A 22,431-nucleotide genomic window follows, 5' to 3' on the forward strand; every position below is an offset into this window, starting at 1 on the left:
TTCAACGGTACAAGTATTCTTGATCGATGCACTATCGTTTGCAACCAATGTAAATAAATACTAAGGTATGGAAATCCATATATTGTGTGCGTTCCTTTTGTGTATGGCGAAAAAGTTTTCACTACTACATTCGAACAAGCTCCCATAAGAAGCCGTACAAATATGTACGTCACCATTTGCTGTTTACATTTTTCATCATCTCCTAATACACTTGCATTTGGTCTTCTTCCTCACCTTCTATTTATGCTCATTGGTTTGCAACCATAAACGAGGTAGGACTTTAGGACCCAATTATTGTCGGCGTAGCACCAAGTTAGAATTCGGAAGTCGGGACTTCCGAACCGAACTTTCTTCCGAAGTTTTATTTGTCGAACTAATTGATGCGTTGTTTAGCGCATCTTTAGGCGAATCCAGCGCACTACTTCCGAAGTTGGGAAAGTTGCCTCTATCCGGAGAAAAATCCAACTTCGGTATAAAAAGCGGTATAAATTTAATCCGGATAGACAATATTCACGAATAAATCACTGTATTTCTCTCCGTGCGCATTGAGTCTGATTTTAATTTAACTTGACTCAAATTTGAGCTTTGTCGAACGAACGTGTAGGGAAACGTCAAAATAAAAATATAAACAAAGTTGTTTCTCAATGTTTTGGTAGTGCGTAGCAATTTTAAATTTTTGTGAATATTTCGTGAAGAAAATAATGTCCAGCAGCCAGAAAAAAGTTACCAATATTCTGTCTAGCATAAGTCCCCCCTCAGATTTACCGAGCTTCGTAACTGCAGCCCTTGTGCCGCAACCAGTTACACCTGCCGAGGGAACGACCCCGGACCAGTCGTCAATGGAATCTCCAAACAAAGACCCGGAATCGGATCCGTTTATTCCGACCACTTTTAGTCCGGCAATACCGTCAAGTAAGGACACGAGTATGGTTGAAGCAAAGGGCGAGACAGATGCTTCAGAAAAAGCAGCAGGTGGTGCATCAAAAGTGGGCAAAGATTTCTCCACTATGGTTCTCAATCCGGAACCATTGGCCGATGCTCTGAGTCCCATCACACAGGGAGGCTCGGCTCTGTTCGGTTGGGTGAAGGGTGCGGTTAGCAGTAATGGCATCCTGCAGAAAGTGGCGGAAAAAGCGAAGAACTCGGTCGATACAATTGTTACTACGTTAGATCCTCAGATGAAAGAGTACATCAGTAGGGTTTGAACGGAATTAGATACTTAGGCTAGCTAGCATCTGATGCATTTTATATTTTAGATTCCGGTGGTGATACGGAGGTGATTGTGGCATCAGACAAGGACGATAAGGTGCGACCAATTAGGGAAGCATTTCAATCGGTGTTTGGAAAAGCCACGGTTATGTAGGTTGCTCTGCACTTCATGTTGCTTGATTTTATTTGGATTTCTCTTAGAGGATTGGCTTCACATGCAGCTGGTATCGCAGCTCAACCGGTAGGTTTTGCTGCTGGGCTGAAAGGCGCAGAGCACAGAATCAATGGTATCAGAGCCGAAAATCCGAGGGTTGATGACCATCTCCCAGTAGTTGCAGTTGAGAACTTCCTGGTGGAGTTATTCCCTGATCAGTAAGTATTTTTTTGTTGATAAAACATTATTTATCTAATTATAATATTTGATTACAGATGGTTTGAAGCTGGCGTAATTGTACTGTTCGACTATGCCAAGAATATACTGCTTAAAACTGTCACTCAGATGACACCGATTCCTTTTCCAATCGTAACATCGATTCAAGCGGACACTCCTGGAGATTATGAGCTGAAAGATACTGGATTTGCTGTAACAATTGGGAGCATCATGGCGAAAAATTTGAACGTAAGTTTGCTAATACTGACTGTTTTATAGGGTGAAAAGACTTGATTGTTCTTCACATCATAATTTCAAGATCGTGTCCAGACCTCTGCTTTCAGTGATGGAATTAGAAAATACTTATTTTTTAACCTTTTACAATTATTCTGCCAATACATAGGGGAACTGCTCCTGGAACTCATCTCATGGCTCCGAAAGCAATGGGAAGCAATTAGATTTGTTTCTTATTTTTGTGATTTTTTTCAGCAGTGAGCACGCATGTTGACAAAAAGAAGCGACAAAATTGGTGCTGTATTTCTTTGTTTCGCGATGAGATGAATATATCTCGCGCTTAGTTTCATAGGGGCGTAACTGTATTGATCGATTTCTCTTCGTCGATGTTTTCTTTTTATTATTGTACCGAACTGCGCTAGTTTGTCGATGATTTCAAGCTCTATCTGGAATAAGGGCGAATGTCGCAAGAGAGGATTCTCTTCGTCGACTTCCCCTCTTTTAAATAAAAGTGACAAGCAGCTGATTTCTTTGAGGATCATCACCCCAGAACGATAGAAAACAATGCGAACTTTTGTCACTTTTATTCAAAAGAGGGGAAGTCGACGAAGAGAATTCTCTTTTGCGATATTCTCCCTTTTATCAGATAGAGCTTGATTTTATGGTTTGTGATAAAGGCTGATTGTATCTTGCACCAGAATAGAAAATCACGGTTGTAGCTTTTGAAACAATTGAGTTATCAACAAAATATAAAATCGATTAAGGCTCAAATTACCGTCATCCAGTCATTGACGAGAAAGACAGCCACGTGTTCGTACCACCCCCCAGTAAGAAAACCACCCACCGAGGAGAAAAAGCTATCTCCAGCAGGATGGGGGAAGTATTTTTGTTTCAAAACTACATCATCCAATACTGCTCATGATCGCATATTTGTAACACTCGCATTTTTGTTCATTTTGTAGAAGGCCTATGAATCGATCCAAAAGCTCATTTTACTGCAGGGAGGATGGACAAACGATTTACAAAATCAACCAAAATGCAAATGTTACAAATATGCGATCATGGGCAGAATAGCAAAGACATAATTAGGCCGATACAAATATTAAATTTATTTTATGTCCGACAGCTCTTGGAAAACACGAGGGGGGGAATAAAAAAAATAACAAGGAAACGAAAGAAAGTCCAAAATGGGAATAATTGCATGAAAAATTTGGAATTTCAATGGAAAATGATAACAAAGAATGTTCAGAGAAAGCAAATAATATGAATATTTGTAATATATTTATGCAGTAATGAACTTAGCACAAACTTTATATAATTAAAAAACTGGAACTTATTTTCGTGGAAATTTTAGTTTTTCTTTTTGGGAAAGTTTTTGCTGATGGACTCTAAACTGTTGAATCCATAACACCAACATTTTTAAAGTACGGCTAGATTCATAAGCTTTTGTTTAAGTTAAGGATGAAGCTCAAATTTGTTGTACTGGGGCAATGGTCAGGTGTACTTTTGAAATCAGAGATGTGTTGTTTGAACATGGATATTTTATGAAGGTTCGGAATTGCAGACTTCCCGGACGTATAGTATAGGAATAGATAGGTGAAGTTTGAAGTAGAATCGTTGAAGCAAGTCATATCAGCTTTTCATATCATGCTCAGATACTGCCTCGGATCAACCAGTAGAGAGGATGCAATAGACGTTGAACTTACTCATGCAAGCTAAGTATGCGTGAATCAGCTGCGGGGGTTTCTGTATAGTCGTAAGGAGGCTTTTTCGGCTCACGCACGGCGATTGTCGTCTAGGCGCTTCCCAATCCTTACACGATCTGAGATGTCTTATCAGGTGTCTGGTTGCAGATTTTAGTTTATCGTACTCCAAGGTACGATACACTGAAAACAACCTTGCTTTATGAGAGTTACAGCTCCACTTGTTTTATGAAAAAATAAAACATTCTTCCAAACAAGTTCTAAAATAAATCTATTACTTAGCTAATCAAAGTTACGCAATTCATAGGCTATACGGCACTAGGATTTGTTTATTTCTCAGCACCCATGTACATGTGGCATTCATTAGGCTGGATACAATTCCCACACACCCGCTCTTGTGTTCTGAGTACCTTTTAGGGTACGTTAAGGATCTCCATTCTTGGCTTGAGCCCAAGTCTGATTCCCATCAACTTTGTTTATTTCTCTGTTAGGGTTTTGTCGCCAGGCGATCCGCGCTTGCTTGCAGATTTCGTCTCTGCTCTAACGTTGAATGTGGCCGGCCTACGTCTATTCACACAGTGGAGTTGCCGGTTGCCGTTGATATTGGATCGTCGATGGGGCTAAGTATTCGGTATCCAGTTGTGAGCAAACCAGGCGCGAGCAGTAGAACATAGACATCAGGTGATGAATACCTGCAAATCTATGTTATCTCTGTCAATACGCACCAAGTCTCACCGGTATAGAACATCGCAGATTTCATGTTAGAGTTGAGTATTCGAGGTGTGGTACATTGTCTGGGCAGATTGGATCACCATGTTCTATGATGATCTTGATCCGCCGTCCGACGTTGGCTGACTTTGGTTTCGACCTTCTCCAATGTTTGCCTGGCTACCGTGGAGTTCGAGTTTGGTGAGTGGCAGCATACGACCAGGTCATTCAGTTTACTCTACTTGGAAGAATACTGAGGCGTCAGTATAGCAGTGCCATCATCTCGTTTGATTGCTCTACGGAGGTAGACTGCTAAAGAGATCCATGATTTCGTCAACAACGATGGGAAACAGCAACAGAGGTATAATACATGCACCCTTGTCGCACTCTTGTACTCACTCCCGATTCCGTGGTTAATCAGTACCAAATGGAGGGACTCTTGAAATTAAATGACCTGCTCCAGCATGATGCTAAGCGTGACAGAATGGTTCTCACATGATCGTTTCAGGCGAAATCCTGCCTGCTGCCGCCGGAGAATTATCATTTTTTTCTTATATCAGAATTAGGAGAGGTAGTCAAAACTTAAAGAAGTTGTTGTAAGTTGTCGAGCCAACGTTTCAACTGATCAGCTGGATCAATTAGTGACTGACATGTCGCGTCTTTATCTATCATCAACATATTTGTCCTTGCTCCATTCAGGCGTCATGAAATATCGAAGAGGAATTAAATATCGAGAACACGAGAACAGCTTCCCTGGGAAGCTTACCAGACTGATCAAAGCAACGGTGGATGGTGTGCAAAACTGTGTGAAGATTTCGGGCGAACACTCCAGTTCGTTCGAATCGCGCCGGGGACTAAGACAAGGTGATGGACTTTCGTGCCTGTTGTTCAACATTGTACTAGAAGGTGTCATGCGGAGAGCCGGGTGTAACAGCCGGGGTACGATTTTCAACAGGTCCAGTCAATTTATTTGCTTCGCGGATGACATGGACATTGTCGGCCGAACATTTGCAAAGGTGGCAGAACTGTACACCCGCCTGAAACGTGAAGCAACAAAAGTTGGACTGGTGGTGAATGCGTCAAAGACAAAGTACATGCTTGTGGGCGGAACCGACGAAGAATGAACCATGAGCTCGCCCAACTCTATGGCGAACCCAGTATCCAGAAGGTAGCTAAAGCCGGAAGGGTACGATGGGCAGGACATGTTGCAAGAATGCCGGACAGCAACCCTGCAAAGATGGTGTTCGCTTCCGATCCGGCAGGTACGAGACGGCGTGGAGCGCAGCGAGCGAGATGGGCAGACCAGGTGCAGAACGACTTGGCGAGCGTGGGGCGTATCCGAGGATGGAGAGATGCGGCCTCGAACCGTGAATTGTGGCGTCAAATCGTTGATTCAGTGTTATCTGTTTAGATGTTAACTAAATAAATGAATGAATGAATGAATTGAATATCGCCGGTTTTTGCGGGTTTCCTACCATCGTCGGCCGGGGAGTCCTCCTGCACCCGCTTCTCATGTCTGCAGGTAGCAGCATTTGACTTACTTCCCAAACCCGCTTTTAGTTGGTAGGGCAAGTATGTAGCTCCTCTGGAAATGTATCAGCTGAAAACGGAGACGATGCTTTCTTGAGGCCGTAATAAACGCAGCGCTGACATCGCGTTTGACTATCATCTTCTAATTGGCGACGACGAATCAAAATAGCTCGTCCAGAAGATCCAGCTGTGAAGAAATCGTTAGTTGAAGTTCTTAGTACTCGGGTAGTTGATGTTCTGGTAGGTGGCAGCGTAGAAGATAGTTGGGCAGTGAAGAATGCTTTTATCGAAATCTACGAGAAAAATTTGGGTGAGCGACGGAAGATTGAGGAGCGTAGAAAAGCAAACGGTGAGGAAATTGAAGAATCAAGGAAAAAAAAGTAGAGTCCGTCAACGGTATGTATTCCTGCAAGTGGGAGTCGGGTGCTGCTGCAGACAGGACAGGAGGGCATGGGTGGACTTCCTGACCGATGAAGAAAGGATGGCTGCAGCAACCGAAGGTTATTGCCTCATTTGCTCTTTGACTTGGACAGCTGAAGTGTTGGTTCGAGAACTTCGAACAGCGTCTTCAAGTCTCAGCCAGTGTTCTTCAAAAACCACCCATCCAAAGCATACAATTTGAAGTATTGGCTAATGATCACCAAACGCTATATTAAGGCCTGTCCACGTTAAATTTCGGACACTTAGGTACTGTCCAATTGATTTGTCGCCATTTTTATCAAGTTGGGCGTGTTCAAAATATCTGAAAGCAGCACATAAAGCAGTAAATGTCACCTAAATTGATCGTCTCAGTGGTTTACGAAAATTTTCAAAAATTGCCTGATGTAATAGGTGTCTGGAATTTTACGTGGACAGGCTTCAGTACTGCGACGCTCATTTATGCTGAGTGAGCTCAAAGGGCTGCTTTTTTGCGGCGTCTCACCATCAAAGTCAGCAGGACCATGTGTTTGAGTGTCAACGGAAACAGCCCCCCAAACTTTGCAGTAGCCGGGCAATCGGAAGATTTAAACATCTTGACAGTCTGATATCAGCAGATAGCGAAATCGGGATCAACATACTACGAGCTGGGGATAACTTTGCGAGTTATCGAAATATTTGGAAACCATACCGAATGTACCACTCGATCTTGAAACGTGTGTTGAAACGTTGAATGGTGTGCCTGGATAGCGTGTGCCGAACAACATAAAAGCCATCAAATACCGATAACATAACTGCAGTATGTAGATGTTCGAGAACATTGGTGGAAATGGGTAGGCCACATATTGCAAGGGAGCTTAGACGGAATCTGTAAGCAGGAGTCTCCTTAATATGCGTGATCTGATAGGATATAGAATATTTATGCAGATAGATATGTATGCTGTTATTTTCATTTGAAATACTCTTGGTGACAAATGTATGGTCTATAAATGACTATTTCGTACCAAAATAAAAACAGTGATGCACATGTTCAAAATTAAAAAAAAATCGCAGGAACAAATTGTTTTGCCCCCTCAATATTTTTGGAAAGTTGAAGGGGGGGGGGGTGACATAAAATAAATTTAATATTTGTATCGGCCTTATATCCGGTGGATGCTTCATTCGCTTGTATTTCGCTTTAGTTTTCAAAAAAACTGCCTTTTGCAACATTTTTTCCCAAGAGGGGAAATCGACGATTTACTCTCACGCTGTCTTATATATGAAAGAGCGTGAGAGTAAATCGTCGACGTCTTGGGAAAAAAATGTTGCAAAAGGCAGTTTTTTTTTAAAACTAAAGCGAAACATTATTAGAGAAAATTTTAGAACTTGTGGTTAAAGGCCAGCTAATTACATATTTAAATAGTAATAACTTGTTAATACCGGAACAATCAGGTTACAGGGAAGGTCATTCCTGTGAAACTGCATTGAACTTGGTATTATCTAAATGGAAAGAAAATATGGAGCGTAAAGATACTATTCTAGCTGTGTTTTTGGATCTCAAACGCGCTTTTGAGACAATTTCTCGGCCCTTATTGTTGAAAACTGTTAAGCGCTTTGGAATTTCTGGTTCTACATACAAATGGTTTGAAAGCTATTTGTCTGACAGATCCCAACGGACTGCTTTCAATGATTATGTGTCGTGTCCCGTGGAGAATGACCTTGGTGTACCACAGGGAAGTGTATTAGGGCCCCTTTTGTTCATTATGTACATTAATGACATGCGACGGGTCTTACGTTTTTGTGATATTAATTTGTTTGCTGATGATACTGTAATATTCATTGCAGCTCAAAATCTGGAGGAAGCGATTGAACACTTGAATGAAGATTTGCATTCTTTAAGTAGATGGTTGAAGTACAAACAGTTAAATTTAATATTAGTAAAACAAAGTATATGGTTATTTCGCGAAATCGTTCAATTGATAATGTCTCTGTGAAAATTGATGACGAGACTCTTGATCGCGTACGGGAAATTAAATATCTTGGCGTGATTATTGATGATAAATTGAAATTTGACCAACATATTGACAATGTCATTAAGAAAATAGCCAAGAAGTATGGAATTCTATGTCGACTGAAAAACGAATTAAATACAGCTAGTAAAAATACAGTTGTACAAATCAATCATCTCTCCTCACTTGGACTTTTGCCCTTCCATTTTGTTTTAGCAAATCAAACACAAATATCGAGATTGCAGCGCTTGCAGAATAAGATTATGCGTTTGATTTTAAGATGTAACAGATTCACTTCCTCAACTTTTCTGTTGGATGCATTGCAGTGGCTCTCGGTGAAGCAAAGAATTGTGTATTTAACAATGGTGTTCATTTTAAAGTAGTAAATGGTTTGCTGCCTCGATATTTGTGTGATCGAATTGAAAGAGGAAGTGACATTCATAGATATAACACTAGAAACGCGGGAGATATAAGAACACCTAACTTTTGCATGGAGCTTCACAAAATTCTTTGTTTTTAAAGGTATCAAGGATTTCAATACGATGCCCACACAGATCAATCGACCAACGAGATTAGCACAATACAAGTGACTTTGTGTTCCACACGTACAAGCTGTATGTTAAGCAGCTACATAGGGGACTTTTAAAATCATCAATTATTGTATCTTGACGAAGTTTGACCTACGGATATTTTGTTTGGACAATTGTGTTTTTCAATTATTGAGGCACTAATAAACTATTTTGTTCGCCTCGATGATGATGATAGATTTTATATTTATTGACGTAATTGTAATTTGAACTTTTTCTTGTGTAGTCAACAAAAGTTTGAGTCTCGCACGCGTAAAACAGATATGAATGATTTTTAAATTTATGTACAGACTTGCGCTTTTTCAGCTATTTCAATGATTCTGCGGATTAGTAATAGGCTATCTAGTAGAGTTTGGTTTCGCGGTTGATACCGAAACTTTTGATATCGACTGGGCGGTAACACAAGTTTTGATTTTGTTGATAACGACATAGTTTATTAGATTATTATTGATGCTTTCGAGTGGCTAACGTTACTTGTAATTACATGAAACGCGATTCTTGGTGGAACTTTTGAAATCTGTGCGAGAGGTATCACAAGTTTTGCATTTTTATGCACTCGAAGCATCACTACTGATACTTATGAGAATCTGTAGATGAAATAAACAGTTTTTTACATTTAATATTTTTGCTGGATAGTAATGGAAAGTTAAGAAATTTATATCTGTGATGGTAATCAGATCGTTTTTGTTTTGTTTTGCAAATCTGATTAAATTGTTGAAAAATTAAATTCAATTAATTATCTTAAAGATAAATCGTCTAGCTCAAACCTTTGTAGGGGTATGTGGCGGGACCATCATCATCATCATTTTTTTATACAACCAAATGAAGCATCCACCGGATATAATTATGTCTTTGCTATTGGATGATGTAGTTTTGAAACAAAAATACTTCCCCCATCCAGCTGGAAACTGCTTTTTCTCCTCGGTGGGTGGTTTTATTACTGGCTGTACTGGCACGTGGCTGTTTTTCTCGTCAATGACTGGATGACGGTAATTTGAGCCTTAAGAGAAATCGATCAATACAGTTACGCCCCTATGAAACTAAGCGCAAGATATGTTCAGTGAGATGGAGATCGGGACAGTTCCCTTACTTGATTTCCATTTGTCATAAGACAAGTGATTACTATTCCATCCAATTCCACCACTTTGTAATCCTTGATATACGATACGTATTTTGACCTTAACAGTAAGGCTTCAGTGTCTTGTTCTTGACTCGCCTCGTACGGCAAGTCTAATACGAGAATCGCACTAAATCTTCTTATGAGTTGCGTAGACATTCCACTTAGCAACTTGCAAATAACATTCAGTAGCAGTACTGAACTATGATCTCTACAATAATTTCCCTAAAGAGGTGAACCAGTCAAGGGCTGAAAACCTTTATAATAATGAAAGCAAAAAAAGAATTACCGTTAAATGTTCTTTTCTAAAAGTAATTCTCTTCAATATATTTTTTATCCTAAAGAATCCATCCATTTTTTTTACAGAAGCTCAAAAAGTCTCTATGATAAAAAGCAGTATTCTCTATTATAGTCCTTCCTAGAATTCTGTCGAATAATATTCAATATGTTTCTCATCATATTTTTGAATGATTTTTTTCATGTTCACCGATGTTTTTTTTCATATTTTTCTTTCAAAAACTTACTAAACAATTTTATTTGGAAACTCGTCATTACTCATTAACGTTTCCGTGTTAATTTTGTTAGCCAATTCAATCGCTATGGTAAAATTAATTATTTCTAATTCTTTTAGACACCGCACACGGAATGGCACAAAACGTACACATCGGTTGCTCGTTCGGAAATGATCTTGAATGCGGCCAAAGCCATCGCCACGCTGTATAAGCAGTCGGTCGCGGAATACGCGTCCGCCTTTGGCAATGCAATGAATAGCTCAAATGAATAAGATTTGCTGAAAGCCAGCGTATCGACGGGGTGTAGATGTGGACACTACTAGTAGGAATGCTGGTTCGTATATTAGATGCTAATCTTTTGCCCCTTTCCCGCATTTGAGACATTTCGAAGGTATTAGATGATGGGAGAGAGAAGACCGAGTGGTTGTAAATGGCGCGGTATCAGTTTGCGTTACAAGATGGGCGCCATCTGCACCGCTACATATAGACGCATTGTTGGAGTTATCGATTTCGGAGTTTAAGTTAGAACACAAAACGACGTGTATTACCATGAGATAAAAAACAAGCCTAATGATAAATTATACATACATTAATTCTTCCACTAGAAGAATTTTATTTTCACTACTGTTAGTTTCTTTATAATATATGATAATAATAAAGTTATAAAATATCACTTTCAAATTTTGATTACATATTTTCTCTTATCCAATCCACGTACGAAGAGATTCTGGTAAACACGGCTGGATTGTTACTGGAGCATTGTTCGCTGTGGCTGTAGAATCCGACAACATATGGAACACCGGTGTCACTTCGGCCCAGTTGAGGCCAAATCAATTGATCACCAACACGATAACAACTGTTTGCCGAACTACGACTCACCTGGTCGACGCACATCTGGTTGACGCTGAGCTTCCTCTTGTAGTCCCGTTGACAATCAGTGTTGTACATCGTAACCATTTGTGGAGGCCCGTAGTCTTGGGAGTTTTCTAAAATATACAAGGGTAAGAGTATGTCAATGGAAGCAATCAATGCGAAGGAAATGATCAACGGCGTTTAAAATGTCGAAGAATTTTACTACTTATGATGAACAATTCTATAATACATCGTAATGTTGGGCTCATAAGTACGGTTTTATCGCTATCTAAATGATACTCTTTTTCGAAAGTACCGTGCTGTGCCCTTATTCCGTTCACCTAAGACAATGAGCTATGTCGTGCTATGTCTAAAAACTCTAAAAAATAGCCGTTAAGTATTTTGAAGCCGCGATTTCGCTACATAGTGTCATTTTCTATATACAATTGAAAATAAAATATGTTGGGATGCATTCATAGACTTAGGTTCGAATAGTGAGAACAAACTTGAGTAATTCTGTGGTCCTAATTCCAATCATCTGAAATGGCATTGTTCCTAATTCCGTTCATTCGTGTTCCTAATTCCAATCACCCGAAAAACATTTGATTTCTTGGAGATGTTGATATCAGACATAATTTTCCTCACAAATTCATCTTTTCATTCATTATTATTACAAATGAAAAACTTAAAATGTTACTTTCTTCCAAATTTTGAATACAATGAATGATATTTTCTTAGTTTAGCCAAGTTGGCTGTTTTTTAGTTACAATTACCATTCAAGATTTATACGAGTTCAATATGAACAATAATGCTAGATGCCCAGTAGCATTAGGTACCACAGATAAGAACAGATATGATTCACTATAGGAATTTCCCACTCCTCAACGTAATTTGCCTGAATGAATAGATCGCTTTTCAGAGCGCATCGTGCTTTCGTGCTATGCGGTTCTTTCTCTCTTTGCGGAAGGAAGTTTTTAATACTACCCGAAGCTATTTTAATTTCAACAGTGCTTCTCAGCGCTATTTGTACCCACTGATCCCGTTGAGATCTTTGCAAGGACCCGTGCCTTCGTTTTACGTTGGACCCGTTTGCGGAAGTAAAATTCCGACAAGCGGTGGTAATCCTGCAGGGACACCGTTCTGGGAAAAAAACTCTTAGAAGGTCACGTCTCCACGCTCAGCAATGAGCATTAATAAAAACAAGAGGAAGGGGGAGTCTCTGAATTCTCCACTTCCTTCAAAGAAACAAGGTTTCAAGACCGTCCTGCCCAAGCGCGGAAAAAATAGAAGGAAGCTGGAGACTTCAGATATTCCTTCTAAATCTAACTTGACATTATTTCTTCTCCTATCGAATTGAGCAATCAGTTCGATTTGATTAATGACGAATTTGAGAAAATCGAATCTACCTCTAGCCCAGGTGATTCGATTCATGCAAAAAAAGCAAAGGATTCCGTCAATTGTGGCAGCTGTTGCCGAGTTTTCTGGCTTTCGAAATGAAATCTTGAGTAACCTTCAGGGGATCAAGGTTTCATTTCAGATTGCTAGGAAGGGTAACTGCCGCGTTTTGCCGGGATCCTTTGACGATCGCAAACGTCTTCTTCAGTATTTAACTGAGAAGCGCCATAAATTCTTCACATACGACGACAAAACTGAGCGATTGTTCAAAGTCGTCTTGAAAGGTCTCCCCAGTGATGACATATCACTGGATGAGATTAAAATTGAAATTTCTCAATTACTTGGATCTTCACCAGTCTAAGTAATTAAGATGAAAAAGAAATCCCACTCTGGTACTTCCCAGAGGGGCATTTCTAAAGAATTTTATTTAGTTCATTTTAACAAAAGTGAACTAAATAATATGAAAAGTTTGGAAAAGGCCTGTATTATGTCCCATGTCCGTGTTACATGGGAACATTTCCGCAGGCCTGGGGGAAATTTCCAAAACCCCACCCAGTGCCGTAAGTGCCAAAAGTGGGGTCATGGAACCAAACATTGTCACAAACATGCTAAATGCATGATTTGTGGTGGAACCTCTCACGCCAAGGACGCTTGTCCTGTGAGAGAAGATTCCAATAAATTTAAGTGCGCAAATTGTGGGGGGAATCATAAATCCAATTTCTGGGAATGCCCTTCACGCAAAAAAGTTTTGAATTTCCGTGCAAAATTGATGACGGGAAATTCCAATCGGATCCCAGATTCGACGGGTAGAAATTTTTCAAACGCTCAAACTTCGAAACCAGTTACCGGTCGAGCAATTCATACCCACCACAATTCACAAACCAATTTTGCCGCTCGTCAACGGGTAGCAAGCACTTCAGTAAAATCCAATTTTTCCAATGTACCTACGTATGCAAACATCGAAAGCGGGCTTGGTAGTCATATGGCTACTGCTTCTGCCTCATACGCAGGAGGTCGTGGGTTTAATCCCAGGTCCGTTCCATTCTTCTACTTTGTATTTTTCTCTATATTCCTCATGTTCCTAGCAATCGCTAGAACTGGAAATGGACTTCCATACCGTTTCCATTACTATTCCTATACCTTCAACTTGAGTATTCTAACAGTAATCTGCTAGAATTGGAAATGAACTTATAGAGCTCTTTTCCTACATCCAATTAGAAATTCCATCAGTTACCTCCTGCTATCTATCACATTGGCAGCTCGTTAACCAAGACGGACCTCTGCCTCTCCAACCTAACCCACAAATTCCAACAAATTCCGCATGAACTCGTGGCAAGTGCAGAGGTATATTCGGCTTGCAGTGGGCGAGTGATTGCATCATCATTTCCTCCCCCTTCCCTACATTGACTTGCATTCTGACGTGGCAGGCGCCAGTATGACCTAACAAATGAGATCACCAGTACTTGTACATTGAAGATGTGTGCTAGTCCCAAGCAAACATCTGTTGGTTCCCTGTGCAAGAACAGCTGATCTGATCATAATGAAGTAGCAACTACGAGCAGTCAATCAAGCTCAAGCTGTACCTAAGTATGCAAACATCGCTGCTGGTAGACAACATTTCTCTTCTCAAAATGAGGTTTATACCCATGTCCCAACGGAAAATAATTATTCAATTCAGGTAACATGTCTGCTTCCGATTTTGATTTTTTAACTGAACAATATTGCATCACATGATTGATGCAATGTCCAAAGCAAATACCATACCTGAAGCTGTTCAGGTTGGTATAAAGTACACACAAAAAATTGTTATCGGACTCCGTTTCAATGGATCCAAATAATTGTGTGAAAGTTCTAAATTGGAATGCCCGCTCTCTAAAGGGTAAGGAAGATGAATTATTCAACTTCCTTTCAGTTCATCATGTGCATATTGCCATTATAACTGAAACGTATTTAAAACCAGGACTCTCCATTAAAAGAGATCCAAACTATTTTATCTACAGAAATGATCGTCTTGACAGCGCCTGTGGTGGGGTCGCCTTCGTCATTAATAGACGTATCAAACATAAATTATTTTCTTCGTTCGAAACCAAAGTTTTTGAAACCTTGGGAGTTTCTGTTGAAACATGTTTTGGACAATTTTTCTTCATTGTAGCCTACTTGCCTTTTCAATGCAATGGGCAGCAAAAGAATTTGTTGAAAGCTGATCTTCAAATTCTAACTCGCAACAAATCAAAATTCTTCGTAATTGGTGACTTCAATGCCAAACACCGTTCATGGAATAATGCTCAAAGCAATTCCAACGGAAAAAAAATATTTGAAGATTGTTCTGCGGGATATTATACTATTCAATATCCCAATGGCCCAACTTGTTTTTCATCCACTCGAAATCCTTCGACAATTGATTTGGTTTTAACGGATTCAAGTCAGCTGTGTGGCCAATTGGTAACTCATGCTGACTTTGACTCTGATCACCTTCCTGTGACGTTTGAAATCTCACAAGAAGCCATTTATAATCCAATCAGCTCTACTTTTAATTATCATAGAGCTGATTGGGATTTATATAAAACGTATATCGATAGGAATTTTGATATTGATATTCCTCTCGATACCAAAAGTGATATTGATAATGCTCTCGTATCTTTGACAAATTTAATTGTCGAAGCCAGAGGCATTGCAATTCCAAAATGTGAAATTAAATTCAACTTCATTATTATTGAAGACGATCTTCAGCTTTTGTCTTAAAAATGTGAGGGGAAGGCAATACCAAAGAATTCGTGATCCCGCGTTGAAAGTAATTTGGCGATATTTGCAACTTGAAATTAAAAAACGTTTCGCTATTCTGAGAAATACCTACTTTGAGAATAATGTCTTTTGATCCCAGTTCGAAACCCTTTTGGAAATTATCGAAAATTCTTTAAAAAACCTCAAAAGCCAATTAAAGCGCTTAAAGAGGGAAATAAAATTATATTAACAAACTAGCAGACCCGACGAACTTTGTTTCGCCTAAAATTGATTTATATTTTGATTAGTTCTTGAGTTATGCAGAAATTTGTATGGGAGCCCCCCTTTCCAAAGGGGGGGAGGGGTCTCGAACCATTTTAAGAACCTTCCCCGGTCCCAAAAACCTCTACATACAAATTTTCACGCCGATCGGTTCAGTAGTTTCGGAGTCTATAAGGTTCAGACAGACAGAAATTAATGTTTATGTATATAAGAAGAAGAAGACGGCGAAAAGGCTCAAAAACTCGCTCAGCAGTTCAAGAGTACCCATAATTTTAGTCCAGGTATTACTAGTCTAATTGAGGATCAGGTTACACGGAGCTTCGAAGACATTCTCAATCAAGTGAATGTTTTTGACCTTTCATTGGGAACTAATTTGGATGAAGTGAGATGTAGTAGGGGTAATGACGGCTTTGGCAGGTTTTGTTCTATTATTGGCAGGGGGGTTTTTTATGACTGATTATGCTCAAATTTGGCCCAAACATTCTTTGCATATCAAAGAATATTGTGGCCAAATTTCATAAAATTCGCTCGACAAAAACCCCCTGCCAATAATAGAACAAAACCTGCCAAAGCCGTCCGTTCCCCTACTAGAAAATTTAAAAATATGAAAGCCCCGGGTGATGAAAACTTCCTGAGAGCTCTTTATCTTTTTTGGTTAATTTATTTAACACATGTTTTCTATTGGCATATTTTCCAGATAAATGAAAAAACGCCAAAGTTGTTCCAATTTTGAAGCCGGACAAAAATCTAGCTGAGGCTTCTAGTTATCGTCCAATCAGTTTGCTTTCTTCAATAAGCAAACTGTTTGAAAAGATTATTTTAAATAGAATGATGGTTCATATTAATGACAATTCTATTTTTGCTGATAAGCAATTTGGTTTTCGCCATGGGCATTCAACCACTCATCAGTAACGAACTTAAATTCGGCTCAACAAATCTGAAGGATATTCGACTGGAGTTGCTCTTCTTGATATAGAGAAAGCATTTGACAATGTTTGGCATGAAGGTTTGATTGTAAAATTGATGAATTTCAATTTTCCTCTGTACATTATTAAACTGATCCAAAATTATTTATCAGATCGCTCACTGCAGGTAAACTATCAGAATTCTAAATCTGATAGATTACCTGTAATTGGTAGCATACTGGGGCCCATATTGTATAACATTTTTGCTTCTGACTTACCTGATTTACCACCAGGGTGTCAAAAATCTTTGTTTGCAGATGACACGGGCCTCTCAGCCAAAGGACGAAGCCTTCGTATCATTTGTAGTGCACCCAATTTTTTTTTACACGGTTGATATTCCTTAATTTCCCGGTTATGATTTTTTACAGCTTTTTAAATACCACCTGGATTTTCTTTGATTTTTTGTGAATTTTTTCATGGGGTTAACTCACCTGTGTAAAAAAAGAATCGGGTGTAGATTGCAAAAACGTTTGGATATTTTCTCCACTTACTCGCAAAAATGGAAAATTTTCCCGAATGCTTCCAAAACTCAGCTTATAATTTTACCACATAAACCGAGAGCTTCTAATTAGAAACCTTCTAGCAGACATATTATCACTATGAATGGTGTTCCAATTTATTGGTCTAGTGAAGCTAAATATTTAGGACTTCTGCTAGATCAAAAGTTAACTTTTAAAAATCACATTGAAGGCCTTCAAGCCAAATGTAACAAATATATTAAGTGTCTATATCCACTTTAAACAGAAAATCAAAACTTTGTCTTAAGAACAAGCTTTTGATTTACAAACAAATGTTTAGGCCTGCCATGTTGTATGCTATGCCAATATGGACTGGTTGCTGCAATACCAGAAAGAAGGCACTCCAGAGGATTCAGAATAAAATTTTGAAAATGATTCTGAAGTAGCCTCCGTGGTATAGTACCAATGAACTTCATAGAATTTCTAATATTGAGACATTGCAACAAATGTCCAACAAAATAATTTCCAATTTTAGACAAAAATCGTTTGCAACGATTAACTCCTTGTACCATTAGTATTAATTAGGTTAAGTTTAGTCTAAGTTTAAAACATTGTAATTCCTGCATGGTTAAATTCAACCAGAGGAAAAATCCAAACCCCCAGAGGCAGTTGAAATGTATTAATAATAAACAAAAATGTAACATAGCAAATAAGGATGATAGTGTTAAGAAAACACGAAACACCTAGTCTAAGAGATGAATGCATGTATTAGATAATCAGCAAATAAAATTAGTTAAAAAAATAAAAAGTAAAAATAGATCACTTTTTAACGAGTGGTTTCACACGCAGTTTGTTCCGTTGGTTCAAGCGTTTTCGATCCAACAAGGTATTGAACCAAAAGTATTACTCTTATTGGATAACTGTACGGCTCATCACGACGGATCAAAAGCGTTGGAATCAGAAGACGGGTTGATCAGTGTCATGATTCTTCCTCAAAATTGTACCTCTGAGGGACAACCTATGGATCAAGGAGTAATCAACGCGATCAAAAAAAGGTATAAGAAAAAGCTTTTATTGAATGTGATCTTGGCAGCCGATGAATTCTCGGCAGATGACCGTTGGAAAAAGATATCACTGGCGAAATCGATTGAGGGGGTGGCAGAGGTTTGGAATGAAGCTTCTGCAAGTACAATTTTTAATTCTTGGAAGAAATTTAATAAGAACGATCGTAAGGAAGAACCACCACCGAATGATCTACAAGATTTGATCCCTCTATACACTCTTGTGAAATCAATTGGGAAGTTGAGTAATTCAGTGTATACGGAGGAGGAAATCAGATGCTGGGAAGACGATTGGCTGAGAGATGCGTCCGGTAATTTGGGTACAGGTGATAAACTGTATTTATACGGATCTCGAAATAATCGAGTATGTTAACGGAACAGAAAATAAGGAAAATGAGAATAATGACGAAACTATGGAAGAAAAGTGGTTGGAAGAACCCGAACCCGCCAGTCACTGATTTTCAGCGTGTAATTGTGTCAGTTGATTTTCTAATCCAAGTTGCTAAGCTTCGTTTTACAAAGAATAAGTTAAGGCCCAAATTACCGTAATTCAGTCATTGACAAGAAAACAGCCACGTGCTTGTACCACCCCCAGAAAAAAATCTGCCCACTGAGGAGAAAATGCATTCCCCAGCTGAATCGGGGAAGCACTCTTGTTTTAAAACTACATCAACATATAGTTGTGACTTCAATACATCCGTGGGATGCTTCATTTGGATGAATTTCGTAATATTATTCGAAAAAACTGCCTTTTGCAGAAAATATTGCAAAGTTGAAAAAATATTTTTCCAGGAGGGGAAACCGTCGATTTACTCTCACGCTCTCTTATACTCGAAAATCATCGTTCAGTGTTGCGTGTTGATTTGTTCTATATGTTATGCTTGTTTTCTCGAATATGTACGTAAACATCAAGCAATAATCTATGAAAATTATGCTTTTCATGCTATATATTGACACTAAGTATTAGATGTGAGCTAGAACTGTAAAAACGCAAGCATTCATAAGCAACGCAGGTTATTTATTTTTTCATAATTCAAGTGTTGATAATGTAATGTAATGCTAAAATAATAATGTAATGCTAAAACGGCATCACTTTTCATGTACACAGAGAGAAGTCCGATCATATGGTCATGTAAACAATCCATTGAATCTGGACGAACATTTGAGAAGGTAGTCAACTGCATCATAATTTTACATTCATGTAAAATGCATGTAGGAAATTGAGTAATTAGGAGAAGGATGCACAACAAATCAATCTCAGATGCATGTATGAGGTTGTTTATGCGTATCACTATAATCTGTGCGCTGTACAGGTATTGAAAAGGACGTTAATATTTCGTGGAAATATATAGAGTTTGATACCTTTTGAAATGTTTGTCTACTTTGTACAAAATCAGATCTGAGCGAATGAGTGGCTCTCCGCAAAAAAAAAAGAAGTTAACAGCAAGAGAAAGAAGTCGATTTGATGTATGACATTTGAACCTTAATGGAACATGAGTATAACAAACGATATTGAGTGTCGTCAGTATGATCGTTGAATTTATAACATTTACTATGTCTGAAACTCGATTATGCATATGCACAACATGCGATAGATTTAGTTCGGAAAAGGTATTGGAGGGTAACCGCCCCTTCGGTGGGCTTTGATCCCACGACTCCAGTACGCTTAATTTCCACTCCGGGTGGCTTAATACCCGGCATATAGGCAATTAACATTGAATGTATTTATAACATTTGTTTTATTGAATAAAGTTCTCTTTTAAATACAAATTTAAAATCTGATGTGATTATTTTTTTTTACTTTGATACGAAACTACCCAAGCAGCACGCGCAACATCTTTCAAATAGGTGTTTGTTCCTAATAAATTGCATTGAAGGCACTGGCAATACATCGAGTCACATTAAAGCCACTTCCCTGTTTCAGAAAATCACAATGTTTCATTTCCGTTTAAGTGGCGTTGCAATATTCTACCCATCTGACTTCTTGCGTGGTTTAAAATTTGATGTGTTTCATATCAGAAACAAAACAGATAAGTTGCAGAATTATTAACACTTCGATTTATTGCTGTTACGACAGTGTTTCTGATATGTTGCAAAACACTTTGAGCTCAGCTGAGCAGTATTTCATTTTGACAGTCCCCTGCATGTTCCGTATAAGGTACAATGAAGTTACAAATGACTTTGTTGTTTATGTAGCGCACTTGTAGCAGAATCTCCAAATAGAATTGTTGGTGTGATGGTTATAGTAGAAGGTTGCAAATCTCAAGGTCCATGGTTCGATTCCCGGTTGGTTTTTGTGTTATTATTTTCATTGTAGCCACAAGATGTTGCAAATAGGCTCCACCACTTCCAAATACGACGCGTGCATAAAGTCAGACCTTTAGTAAGTCACACCACAGTTGTTGTTACTCACTGAGAAACAAGAGGTGTTGCTTGGGAGAAACTATGCCAAGTTAAATTATTTTTAATCCGGAAAATTCCGAATTAGCGAGGTCCGGTTTAACGGGTCGTCGGATTAACGGGGGCTACTGTACATTGAGATTCACAACAATCGAAATAAACCCTGGGGGCAAGGTACATTTGCGTGATCAGAACATTACCCACTTTCCCCGTAGTGTTTAATACCAGGGGTAAGTGTAAAATCTTTAAATTATTTGCTTTCATGGTATAACGGAAAATAAGAAAAATTTGGAAGGCTACGCGGAAATAACGCGCAGAGGGCAATCTCCGCATAGAACAAATCATACATAGTGTGCGTTGAATTGATCATTAGAACAAATTAAATGTCATTAAGTCCCAACAATTTGAATGCTGTGTACATAAACATGTAATAAATAATTATTCCAACACCAAAGACTAATTAGTCTTTTTCAGTGCCCTACCATTGTATAAACAGATTGAAGAGAGAAAAAATTGATCCCTTGGCCCGTTGTATTATTAAAACCATTATAGTAAAGTTAATTTTACCCCAAAAGTGTTCCTGATTATGTTGGTGTTGTATGCAGTATGCAAAATCTAATATACATTGGTTCAGTGCTTCAGTGTTATGGTTTCATGTTCTAAAACTCTTATATAATGATTGGTTACGGGCGGCTTAATGAACCTGGATGGACCTTCTGCCTTACCATGAGGCCACCGTATCAAATCTGTTAGAAAATATTACCCAGCACCAGGATTCGGGCTAGTGCGCTATGAGCGAAGCACAGTCGCTAAGGTAGGGTCTGCATGTAGATGCTGCTTTTCATATAAGCCCCCCAGCTTAGGCAAGCTCCATAACTCGCAGTGGCCAAGTCCTTGGGCATAGTCCTCGCTGCCCCCTAAAGCCCACAATCTTTGACTTATAAATTTCATATAGTCATATAAGTCTTTTCTGTTCGGTAATTTATTCTTTCGGGCAGTAAATTATTTTTGTTTCGGAATTGTGCAATTCCCACAGGCAAATTTCCAGTATAAATGTAAAGCCATCGAATAAGAAGAGCCTTAAACATCCTCACTAATCCTGTTCCTCTTCAGATTGATTCATTTAGGAATGCCAAAATCTTCTATATCTTATATATAAAAATGAAATGGTCTGTGTTCGTATCCGCATAACTCGAAAACGGCTGGATGGATTTTTTTTCATTTCTTCAGCAGACACATTCGTTTTCGTTTCCGACGGGTTTATATGATATTTCCTTATGCGAAAATCACGGGTAAGATGGAGTAAATCGTAAAAAACTAAAATTAAGAATCGTATGAAAATTTTGCATAGGAAGTTCACAACGCACATTTTCGCCTACTATGCAGGACAACGTCTGCCGGGTCAACTAGTCTTCTTATCTTCTCTTATATATCAAAATGAAATGGTCTGTGTTCGTATCCGCATAACTCGAAAACGGCTGGATGGATTTTTTTCATTCCTTCAGCAGAAACATTCATTATAGTTTCCGACGGGTTTATATGATATTTCCTAATGCGAAAATTACGAGAAAAGTTGAGCAAACCGTGAAAAACTAAAATTGTGATTCCTATGCGAACTTTGCATGGGCAGGTCGGAACCCACATTCTCGCCTACTATGCAGGACAACGTCTGCCGGGTCAACTAGTCTTCTTCTTCTTATATATAAAAATGAAATGGTCTGTGTTCGTATCCGCATAACTCGAAAACGGCTGGATGGATTTTTTCATTTCTTCAGCAGAATCATTCGTTATAGTTTCCGACGGGTTTATATAATATTTCCTAATGTAAAAATTACGAGTAAAGTTGAGCAAATCATGAAAAACTAAAATTGTGATTCCTATGCGAACTTTGCATGGGCAGTTTTTTTTTGGGCATATTCTCG

At 38.8% G+C, this 22,431-nt stretch overlaps 2 protein-coding genes across 2 annotated transcripts in view; one reads left to right on the forward strand and one right to left on the reverse strand.

Moving 5' to 3' along the window:
* Nucleotides 1-607: 607 nt before the first annotated feature.
* On the forward strand, nt 608-11,056 carry LOC134213138 (protein PRRC1-like). Its single transcript, XM_062691779.1, has 5 exons — nt 608-1,194; nt 1,257-1,359; nt 1,411-1,581; nt 1,639-1,828; nt 10,495-11,056. Exons 1-5 carry the CDS (start codon nt 702-704, stop codon nt 10,645-10,647), a joined length of 1,110 nt encoding a protein of 369 aa, XP_062547763.1. The 5' UTR covers nt 608-701; the 3' UTR covers nt 10,648-11,056.
* Nucleotides 11,057-11,059: 3 nt separating this feature from the next.
* The window catches only part of LOC134213137 (uncharacterized), a 37,532-nt gene continuing 26,160 nt past the window's right edge, over nt 11,060-22,431 (reverse strand). The window contains exon 12 of the mRNA XM_062691778.1: nt 11,060-11,361. Coding sequence (XP_062547762.1) covers nt 11,063-11,361 — 299 coding nt within the window. The 3' untranslated portion in view covers nt 11,060-11,062. The remainder of the gene's footprint in view (nt 11,362-22,431) is intronic.

Source organism: Armigeres subalbatus, chromosome 2 (genome assembly GCF_024139115.2).
Source record: "Armigeres subalbatus isolate Guangzhou_Male chromosome 2, GZ_Asu_2, whole genome shotgun sequence".
Classification (NCBI taxonomy): Eukaryota; Metazoa; Arthropoda; class Insecta; order Diptera; family Culicidae; genus Armigeres; species Armigeres subalbatus.

Bases quoted from the DNA above. Each gene is read 5' to 3' on its own strand.
- LOC134213138 (XM_062691779.1), top strand. From the start codon at position 702: ATGTCCAGCAGCCAGAAAAAAGTTACCAATATTCTGTCTAGCATAAGT. The intron at 1,195-1,256 runs GTAGGGTTTGAA...TTTATATTTTAG, and splicing joins TCAGATGAAAGAGTACATCA to ATTCCGGTGGTGATACGGAG. The intron at 1,829-10,494 runs GTAAGTTTGCTA...TAATTCTTTTAG, and splicing joins TCATGGCGAAAAATTTGAAC to ACACCGCACACGGAATGGCA.